Source organism: Microtus ochrogaster, chromosome 10 (assembly GCF_000317375.1).
Source record: "Microtus ochrogaster isolate Prairie Vole_2 chromosome 10, MicOch1.0, whole genome shotgun sequence".
Lineage (NCBI taxonomy): Eukaryota > Metazoa > Chordata > Mammalia > Rodentia > Cricetidae > Microtus > Microtus ochrogaster.
This window is the reverse complement of record NC_022016.1, coordinates 79,036,045-79,046,902: the sequence shown is the minus strand read 5'-3', so window position 1 is coordinate 79,046,902 and position 10,858 is coordinate 79,036,045. Positions and strand designations below refer to the sequence as shown.

At 37.1% G+C, this 10,858-nt stretch overlaps 1 protein-coding gene across 1 annotated transcript in view; it reads right to left on the bottom strand.

The window, feature by feature from the left end:
- Window positions 1-3,188: 3,188 nt before the first annotated feature.
- LOC101989562 (selection and upkeep of intraepithelial T-cells protein 2-like) overlaps window positions 3,189-10,858 on the bottom strand; it is a 45,914-nt gene continuing 38,244 nt past the window's right edge. Inside the window, exon 7 of the mRNA XM_005353632.1 lies at window positions 3,189-3,491. Within this exon, the coding sequence (XP_005353689.1) occupies window positions 3,189-3,491 (303 nt within the window). The remainder of the gene's footprint in view (window positions 3,492-10,858) is intronic.

The following is a 10,858-nucleotide window of genomic DNA, read 5'->3' as shown; positions in this document are numbered from 1 at the left end:
CTGAAAGCCTAGAATATTTGACAGACTTTCTGTGGAACAGGAATTTGGAAGGAATATTCTACTGTGTCTTGGTGAAGTTTGGCAGTCATTTATTTTTGTGTTCTTTTTGTCCAATTTGAACACCATACTTCTAGCCATCTAGACAAGGGCAGTTTCTTGTCCAGTGGCTAATATTTGTCACAAAGAAAGTAAACTCCATGTGCTCCATATGGACTTTCTTTGATGGCCTTCATCCTCTTTGAAGTAGATTGCTACTCCCAGGAGCAGACATGTCTCATTGTCATCAAAAACCTTATGTTTAAAACATCTTAAATGCCATATTCTGTAGATCTGCAAAGTGCTTGAAGACTACCTGTTTATCTAAAATACATCTGTTTGACCTTGAAAAAATACCTAACCTGACTATAAGTTTTATTATAATTTTTAACTACTAAATTGAATTTCTTTATTATCCTAAATAGTTTTGAATAACATCTTTCAAGGACTAGAAATTTACATTATATTAATGAATAAGTTGTATAGCTTCAATGCCTTAAATAAGAGTTAAAATGTTGGTATGATAAGTTCTGGCAAAAATATCCTTGTATTTGTATCAATATACAAAAATATCTTAAATAAGTGCAGAAACATGTATACAGTATAACAAAAAATAACCTCAAGTTTCTATGAATATACAAAATTTCATACCAATGTAAAATACTGAAGACTAATAGTAGCTTTTTTGGTTTATATGTAGATTCAGTAATTGACCCTTTTATCCTATTATTTCTACATCCTCCCATTTTCTTTTTAGAATGATAGCCCTGAATCTGGTCTCCTTTTTCCAACTTTTTTCCTGATCATTACCAATAACAACTTTTAACCAACCCCCCTAAATGATGACAAATATCCATAACTCACTGAATGATCAAAAATCAATCATACCATCTCTGAATATCTTAGTGTCATGTTCTTAAAATTCCATCCTTTTTTCTGGGGGTGATGGTATAATTAGAGGACTCTGAAAAAAAATTGGGATGATTGTCAAGTTCTGGGAGAGCTAGATGTATCATTTGTTATTCAGCCTCTGTGTACTGGGAAAGTACAGAGCTGAAGTCCTGGCCAGAGTAGCCTGTGAGGCTGTACCATCTCAGCAAGCTATGTTGAAATTGTTCAGAGTAGTTTGTAGTTCAAAGACAAGCTTTTGGTAGTATTTGTAGGCTTGGTGGAAGTACAACAATCCAGGTCAATTCATCATAGTTGGGCTCCATCCTCCTTTTAGAGACTTAAAAGGTTGCTGTTAGGAATTGTCATGGTTCATTGCAGAAAACTTAGACATTTTAAATGTCATATGTAGCATATCTCAATGAGGTTAAAGGCCCACATTTTTTAATGTAGATCCATGTTGACCAAGGTTTCTGTCCCACCTAATCCTGTTGTCATTCAACCCCCCAAAACACACAAGGTCTACATTGGCCAAGCAGTAGTGGCTTATCTCTTTTTAACTCTAGCGCTACTTGGGTGGCAGAAGCAGGCAGATCTCTATGAATTCAAGGCCAGCCTGGTCTACAGAACTAGTTCCAGGACAGTTAGGACTGTTACACAGAGAAACTGTGTCTCAGAAAAAAATAGAAAGAAAAAAAAACATTGCCTGCAATAACTTTTTAGATGATCTAGCTTACCAGAATTAGAACATACAACCTTTTGATTTTCATTAAAGTTTTTAGAAGTCACTTTACCTATCTAAGTATCATTATAAGCATTCATGAAATCCAGTATCAGCTGTATTTCTAATCCATTCAATGGCTGCTGATATTGCCTTTAAGTGCCTGATCATCCTTTTACATTCTGAATTAGTATTTTCAAAACCAGAGATTCAATTAATATTCCTCTAACTTCTGGATCTGATATAATCTTATTTACAACTGAAGTCAATTTCTGTGAAAAAATGTCAGGGGTGGCTTCTTGGGGCCTTGTTTAATTTTTCTAAATGGATCAGTTCTGTTTGATGATTCTTTAGTCTTGTTCCAAGCATTCAAAGCTGCTGTAGTGTATAGGGACAAGGTGAGATCATCGAATATAACCTGTGTTTCCACATCAGCACAATGGCCCTCATCAAGGCTTTGATGTTTGGAAATAGCATAACCTCTAATCCTATCTTGCTGTTTGATGCTTTACCTTCATCTCTCCACCAGGTTATCCACTGTAACTGAGGATCGGATTTAAATACTGCTGTAACTAAATCTTTACAGTCTTGTGGAATAATTCTGTTCCAAGTGGACCATGAATTTAGCAACTGCTTCACAAACAGTGAGTGCATACCAAATGAAATTATTACTTCCTTAAATCTCTTTAAATCTAACAGTTCTGTAGGTTCCTAGTTAACTTCTGAATAGCCTTGAAGATGCCTGTTATCTAGTGGTTGTTCATGAATGGTAACTGAATAAGTTAAAATTGGTTTTCTAATAATTTTGGGCTCTCCCCTTTAGTTTCATAATCTCATGGTACGGTAATTTCTACTCTAAACTTCTCTGCCTCTGTGTAAATATTTTTCTTAGTCCCATTAGTCTCTCTTTCTAAGGATTTTATCTTACCAGTCAATTTTTTTTATATTTGGCACTGATATCAAACAACATTTTTAGGAATAAAATAAGAATTACCAAAGTGATAATTGACATTATGTCAATCACAGCTAAGTAGATTATGCCTTCATTTAGCTTTTCCATTTTTTAAACCATTCATTGTGGAACTACACAGAGACCTAACTTCATGAATGGGACAGAAACCTCTTCCCTTCTGCCATTTTAAAACTAATTGCCCACTTTTAGAATTACCAGGTGTATCACCAGTTCTGCTGCTGATGAGAGTGAAGTGAGGGGCTGGCTGAAGCTATGCGGCACACCTGGGCAGAGCACACAGCCAGTGCACAGCATAACTAAAAGCAGCTGCAGCAGCTCTCACATAGTTGTGACCTGAGAGTGTGTGTGATTGCAACAGCGACAGAATCCAGGGCGGTGTCAAGGCAGCTAACCTCATGTGGCAGCAACCTGAGGAGTAGGCCATGGGGAGCCCACAAACTACGGCAAAAAGGAGTCAAGGAGCCAGTATGTGAAGGCAGACACAGGAGAACACGTGAAAGCAGTGCGTGTGACTGAAGGGAAATGAGTGCACAGAACTGCCTGAAGGCAGAGCTCGCTGGTAGTGGACTGCTAACGCTGGCAGCATTTAGAGCCCAGGTCCCTGTGGAGTTTGGGGCATGTAGAGACTGTTGTAGAAAGGCTGCAACAGAAAACGCCAGCCTCGCTCAGAGGGCTTGATGTAAGGGAGGAAAAACCTGCTGACTCTGGTGGCTGTACTTGTGGCCACAAGCAGCAGCTGCCAGCAACGACCACAAAGCCATGGATGAGTAGCTGTCTCATGCTTTCAAGCCACAAAAGTTGGACACCAGATGAAGCACACGCTAAATATTCGTTATCAATAAAGATGCAGGAGGCAGATATGTGGGTAAGAACCTGAAGGATCAGAGAAGCAGAAGCTTCATCAGTCCTCTCCTACCTGCTCTGTTCCTTTGCTCAAAAGGGCCAAGATCCCTCTCTGCCCTATCTTACTACTTCCTATTCTATCTGTCTACAGTCTTCCAAAACTTATGTGGTTAATTTGGATTGGCTGGTAGCTAGCCCACCCTCTGACTCCAAGCAAGCTTTATTAGTTAGAACATGATCAAAATATTATAGAACAGTATTTAGTGTTAGTTATTTTTCCTAACATTCTAGCCTTTATCCTGAACTCCCCACTTCTCATCTCACACTAAGCAATAAGGAAGCATAGTACTCCGGAATTTTCCATATATATATATATAGTTTAAATAGAGTTACCCTATAATGGAACAAGTGTACTCACCCTTACCCCTACTAGATACCTACAGACTAACAAATGAAAAGCCCAGTGTCTAAAATAAATTGTCTCTTTTGGACTTGCTGGCCTGTGAATTCTTACATATCCCCAATATTTCAACGTACTTTCTTACCCTCCAGAGTTTAAGAGTAAGGCCTCAAAGCTGAAGATGTAACATATTTGGGTTACAGGACACATAAGAAATCAAGTTTGGAGGTTCTATGGAAAAGAAAAGTAATATGCAATCTTACCCAACTGTAAACCCAATGAGCTTTAACTGTGATTAGCTGAGCAATACATGCCCACAGGTACAATATTTGCATGAATGTCAAGTGCTGATATTCAAAAGAGTATTCTGTGACTAGACAGGATATAGGCCCTATGGAGAACCTTCTAATTACTTTGCTAATGAGGAATATTATTATACCAACTACTGATGACTCATACATCTCTCTAAGTCATCAGGCAAGCCTCTTTCCCCCTTATCTTTTATTTTGAATTATCATTATTCTCCTCTCCATTTCCTATATTTAAAATGTTCCAGATATCACCTCTCTACTCTCCTTCAAATTCAAGGCCTTTTTAAAAAACTAGTTCTCATTGCATTCATGTAGGTAAATGGTTATGTATGTGTATATGTATATACATACATACAAAAACACACATACATGTGCACACACATTCCTAAATACAGCCTATTAAATAGGTATAAGGTTACATGTATGTATATTACTAGAGTTGACAATTTGGAAATGGAGAAGCAATTGGCATGTCATTCCTTGGATAAGGCCACCTCTCCTATTCCCAGACTTCTTCATTTGTTTATAGTTCTTTGTGTATGGTTGAAGGCTCATGGGCTGCTCTCAGTTTAGTTTGGTATGTTCCTTGATGTCATCTTTGTTCTTCTCACATCTTTGAACAGCTCACATGTTCAGCATGGACAATCCTACTGATGGGAGTTTATGGTCATAGCTTCTTGATATTACTGAGAGATACAATAGTTTATCAAACTCAGTGATATTCTGTCTCTTAACAGTCTTTCTGCTCTCTTTTTCAAAATGTTGATTGAGCCTTAGATGTAGGAGTGTTTTGTGGATGTATCCATTGAGTCTGGGTTCCATACCTCTGCATTTTGATTGTTTTTGGTTTTCTGTAGTGGTCTCAGTGTACTGCAAAAATAAGTGTCCTTGATGGTGTTTGAAGACTACACTTGCCTATAGATATGAATACAACTTTTTCTTTTTTTGTTGTTAGGGATTATGCTGCTTTATTAAATTAGTGATTGTTGATTCTCCTCCAATAACCATGACTTCACTAGCACCAAATAGTATGCTAAGTTTCTAGTACACACTTGCTGTATATGTCTTAAGTTCAACTGGAGAGCAATTGGCTACCACCAAGGTATGTGTGCCATACTGCACCATAAGGGGTATCATTCCATGCTGGTTATTTACATGGTTCATATATGTCATTGCTGTGTAGGATTGTTAGTTGCCTCCCTCCTTTGGAAGCTTGCATGGAGCCTCTTAATGCCATGAAAGCTGGATCAGGGAGAGAAGGCTTTCAGGTCAGTTCATGATCGGGACTGTGGGCCCAGAATCTGAAGTGGCATTAGATCTTCAGCAATGGGAACTTAGTTTTTCTCCTCTAAGGTGGATAAGCGTGTGTCAACAACAGGCTGTTTTGGAAGTTTCTTGTACAGCACAGCCAAAAATTGAAAGAAGAGCTAGAGAAGCCTCTATTTTATAGTACATGGTGATTATCACAGAAACCCACAACGTGTAAAAGTATAGAGAATAAGAGACTGTTGAATTTTTATTCATAGATGGAACATGCATATCACACCATCTTCCAAAGGCTCAGGAGTCATTGTGATTGAAAAGGCAGAAAGACTGCACATGCCAGGGGTGGTATAGCAGTACAAGAAAGTATGTTTTTCAGAGAGAATAGGACAGTTGCACACAAGAATACATAGAGGTTGAGATAGCACACATAAGATCTGTACAGGTTCCAGCCAGAGAAATACTAGCTTAGAAAGAGGATCTGGCACACAAAGTTCCACTCCTAGCTAAGGAGTTGTGACAATTGATAGCTTCTGGGAAAGGAAGAATAGCTTTTCTTTAAGGGTGCAGTCCCAGGTAGGTGACCAGGTTCCAGTGAATGATAATACCTCCATGAATATATAGGCAGTACCAACTGCACTTTATAAATTAAAAAACCCACATAAACAAAAATGAAAACAGAGGACAAAAAGTTGTGTGTGAAGGAGACCTCTGGAAGGAATAAGGGGAAGGGATTAATATGATCAAAATGTAGTATAAAACCTTCTCATTGGGAGGTGGTAGTGCACATCTTTAATCCCAACACTTGAGAGTCAGAGGCAGGCAAATTTCTGTGATATCAAGGCCAGCCTGATCATCAGAATGAGTCCAGGACACACAAGAGCTACACCAAGAAACCATGTCTTCAAAAATTAAACAAAAATTCTCAAAGAGCTCTGGACTGTCAGCTGGAGAACCTGCATAGGACTGAACTTGGCCCTCTGAATGTGGGTGACAGTTGTATGGCTGGAAAAGTTTGTGGAGGCCACTGGAAGTGGGACTAGGATTTATCTCTAGTGAATGAACTGGCTTTTTGGAGCCCATTCCCCTTGGAGGGATACATTGTTCAGCCTAGATAGATACGGGGGTGGGGGACTTCGTCCTGTCTCTAGTGATGTGCCAGACTTCATTGACTTCCCGTGGGAGGCCTTACCCTCTCTGAGGAGTGGATGGGATGGGGTGAGGAAAGATTGGAAGAGGAAGAGAGGAGGGAGGGGGAGCTGGAATTGGTATGTAAAATGAAAGAAGATTGATTTTGAATAAAATAGTAAATCTAAACAATGAGCAAAAATAAAATCATGAATATTGAAAGTAAATGGATGAAACTGTGAACAATTATCTTGAATAGGTAATCCAGACATAGAAACAGAAACATTTCATGTTTTCTCCCTTATGTGGATGTGACCTTTTATTCCTCAGATAAGTATGTTTGTTTTGCAATGTTAGGGAATTTGCAAAGGACCATGGGAGAGTGGAGATCTTTCAAAGGAGAAGAGCTGCAATCGTCATATAAAGGGGAATAAAAATGACACAAAAAAATTCCAAGGAGTGGATGATGGAAGGTCAGGGTAGAGGATGGAATGTGGCTAGAGATGTCTAACACTGAAGGCCTTTTGAAAAAGACACATTGAAAGCACTGAGCTAAATGTCCAGCCCCATAGAAACTTTGTAAATTACACTCACATACATGCAAACACACAGAGATTAAAAACGGTTTAAACAGAGTTACCGTATAACAAGGGGTGCAATTCCCCAATAAGACACTTCATGATAGTAAATAAAATCCCTAGAACTGAGAATGAGTAAATCTTTTCTGAGTTTTTGGACAATGGGGTTCAACAAACCACAAGCAGTACAGCCTATTATGAAGACTAAGTGCCACAGTAAGAATAGAACCAATAGAATGTATGTATACTATAAAATTCTATTTATTAAATTGATTGACTCAATAGGATTGAGAAAGGCCAAGAATCCACCAGTTTCTCATTCCATGAATATGAATGCCTTTACAATCTGAATCCAGTGTGGGATTTTTTTCTTGGACATTTGTATAATTTGGGAATCTGTAATGCTGTTCTTGGTCTAATAAAATGCTGAACAGTCAATAGGTAGGCAGGAGGTATAGGCAGGCCTTCTGGGTAGAGAGGAAGGAGGAGGAAATCAGAAAGTTGCCAAGAGTCATGGAAGAGGCAGGATGAGTGGTGCATTATAGAACATAGATTAATAGAAATGGGTTCATTTATATTTCAAGAACTAGTTAGAAGCAACCTAAGCTAAGGCAAAGCTTTTATAATTAATAATAAGTCTATATGTCATTATTTGTAAACTGGCAGCCCAAAGAAAAACTTGTCTACAGGAGTTTGGGATGTTCCATGCAAACTTACTGATGCTCAGCTCACATTAGAAGACCAAAGATACTTGAGTAATTCATCAGAAAATGGCAGCAGCAGTGATAGACATATTTGATCAGAAAGAAACAAAGGAAGGTAGGTGGCAATGCTTATTCTTCAGACTTCCAATTTAAGATCCACTTTGAGAGTAGGTCTCCTCCTTTTTCCCACCTCAATCAACTTTCTCTGCAAATATACAGGTGGCCCATTGTTCCTAGGCCTTGGGTCTGGAAAGAGTAAAGGGTAAAGCAAAACCGCTCATACAATGGTTAGAAAACAAAATATAGTAGTCAGATGGGGCCATGTTTTCTCCTCTGCCTGAGGACATGCCCACAATAATCACACACTAGCCTTTCCTTTTGAAAAGTTTCACTGTACCTTAATATTATCATAGTCATAGTGGGACCATGACCATTTGTACCACTTGGACCTTTGAAGGACCATTAAAATCTAAACTGTAGCAGTGGGCATGCTTCTGTATTTATCTTAAGCTGTAAGATAAATACCTCTTTACCTCCCATCCTATCTTCTTAGGCCAAAACTCATTAACGAATATGGAGAATGAATCAACATTTTATTGCATCTTTGTCATTTTCTTTAGTGTGTTCTTTGATACTATTACTCAAATGGAGATTAGAATATAGATTAAAACATTATCTTTCAAATTCTCTTACAAGAAGCCATAAAAGTTGGAGTAGTGTTAATAAGTAGATTAGTTATGTTATCTCCATTAAATAAATAATCTCTGTTTTTTTTATAGTACCAGCAATTGATATCCTTTGACTAGGTCATTAAAATAGAGTTACATCTTGATAGTCACAGAATATTGGTTTCAGGATCCAGTTGCTACAATTCATTCATAGGGAGAGACATAAGCAACATCTACTCACCCCTAAGGTCTGAAGGCATGATCCCTCCAAAGTTCATGCTGAGGAACCAATGAGTTTTAGTCTTCACTATAGAGGAAAGATGAGGAGCTGTTTACAGGGATGTAGCTGCTCCCCCATCTACCTGCAACAGACTGTACTTGGAAACCTTTAGCAAGCAGAAGTGAGGGTTTCTCCTTAGCCACATAGATGGAGACTCTCTATTCTCTTCTTCCTTGGCCTATATATTCTAACTTCACTCAACTAAGGAAGAGTTTTATACAACACATGATAGGGAACATCTGCCACTCAATGGAGGGTCTTATGACCCTCTTCATCCCTCCATAAGTAGGCACAATCATTAGACATGATTGGCTAGGAAAATCCTTTTTCAAGGTGATAGAGCTAAACTCCCCAAGATTGTTGTCCCTTGGCTTAGAACTCAGTCATTCAAAACAGCCTCTGTGCATACAAAGCATGCTCAGTGTTCTAGTTCTTTATATAAAATCATAAATAGTTTGCTTATATCCAGCAATCTTTATCCTATATATTTCATAAGTTAAATCATCTCAAAGTTTCTTTTAATACATAATGTAATGGAAATTCTAAATGGGTGTTCTATGATTTCTTTTTATTTATTCATCTCTCATATAATTCATCCTGACCACATCTTCTTCTTTTAAGGTTTTTTAGCTCTTTGAGCCATGCTTGGTTGATTCTGTATGCCATGTTCTTAGAGTGTTCAGGATCCATCTGGCTCCTACAATTCTTCCTCCCCTTCTTCATCAGCGTTCCATGAGTTTTAACTAATTTTCATCTAGAATTTTCTGCTCACATGTCTGTATTGTAGAGGACCACAAGCGTTTGGCAAAGATCTATGAGAAAAACAGAATAATATTTGGCATCATTTCATTGACTTTCCTTCCCTACAATTGTGTTTAGTTCTATCCCTGGAACTCTAGGCTATTAAGATTCTAGTTCCTGGCCATTTAGACAGTGTCTGGTATGTGTCCATCTCATGGGATGGGACTCTAGTTAGACTAGTCATTGGTTGACCATTACTGCGAGTTTTGTGCAACCACTACCCCAGCACATCTTGTAGTCAGGAAAGATTGTGGGTGAAAGGTTGTATGGCTGGTTTGCATTCCAGACAAATACAATACTGTATAAATATTTTTGATTTAAAATTGCTTGAATCTGGAGAGAGATATAACATGTAGATTTAGAGGCCAAACCATGTTTTAAATTCTGTCAGTTAAATACTCATTAAGGTATAACTAAAAATATAATTTTAAATTTTAATCTGTAATAATTTATATTTATATATTTCTAATATATGGTATATTTATAATTTATAACTGCAATATAATTTTACATCAGTTTCAACAATTTACTTTTTCATATTTTTATATGTTCATATTTTCTCTTTCCTTATTTACCTTTGAGGGAAATATTTCTCAAATGATTTCATAAATTTATATATATGCAGCCAAACATATACACATAGAATAATAAAACAAATTTGAAGACTCTTGTATTAGTGTATTTTAATATTTGACTATTTTGACTTTTATGAGAAAGTATTTGGAATTGGTAAAATTAGGAGCTCAATATACCTTTCTTTTCAGAATTTCATACATTATTTTGTTTTTCTGACATTTATTGATATTCAGCACTCACTTAAAATATTCTCGTAAGTAAAGCAATAGAATTAAATATGACATTATAAATTGTCATCTGAATACAAAAATCATTGGGGAATATCAATTATCTGAACACTCACTGACTTAATATATCAGAAACACAACATTTTGATGATAAAACCAGTGACATCTCTAGCTTAATACCTACTACTACCTTAATTGTCTGACTGAATAAAATTAGAAAAGAAAGAACTTCCTTCACATATATAGTGAAAGAGTTAAAGAATTCCATAGGAGAATTAAATATTTGTAATTTTCATTACATGCAATATATATGAGTGGGACAAAGTTATCTATTTAGAAAATAATGCCATCAAAATCTCTTAGGAGAGGCAACTTTTGTATTTTTTGAAGGGTCCACAGATTTCAACAGACAAATCGATTCATTCATTGAGACATGGTGTAATAAAATCTGAGTAATACAG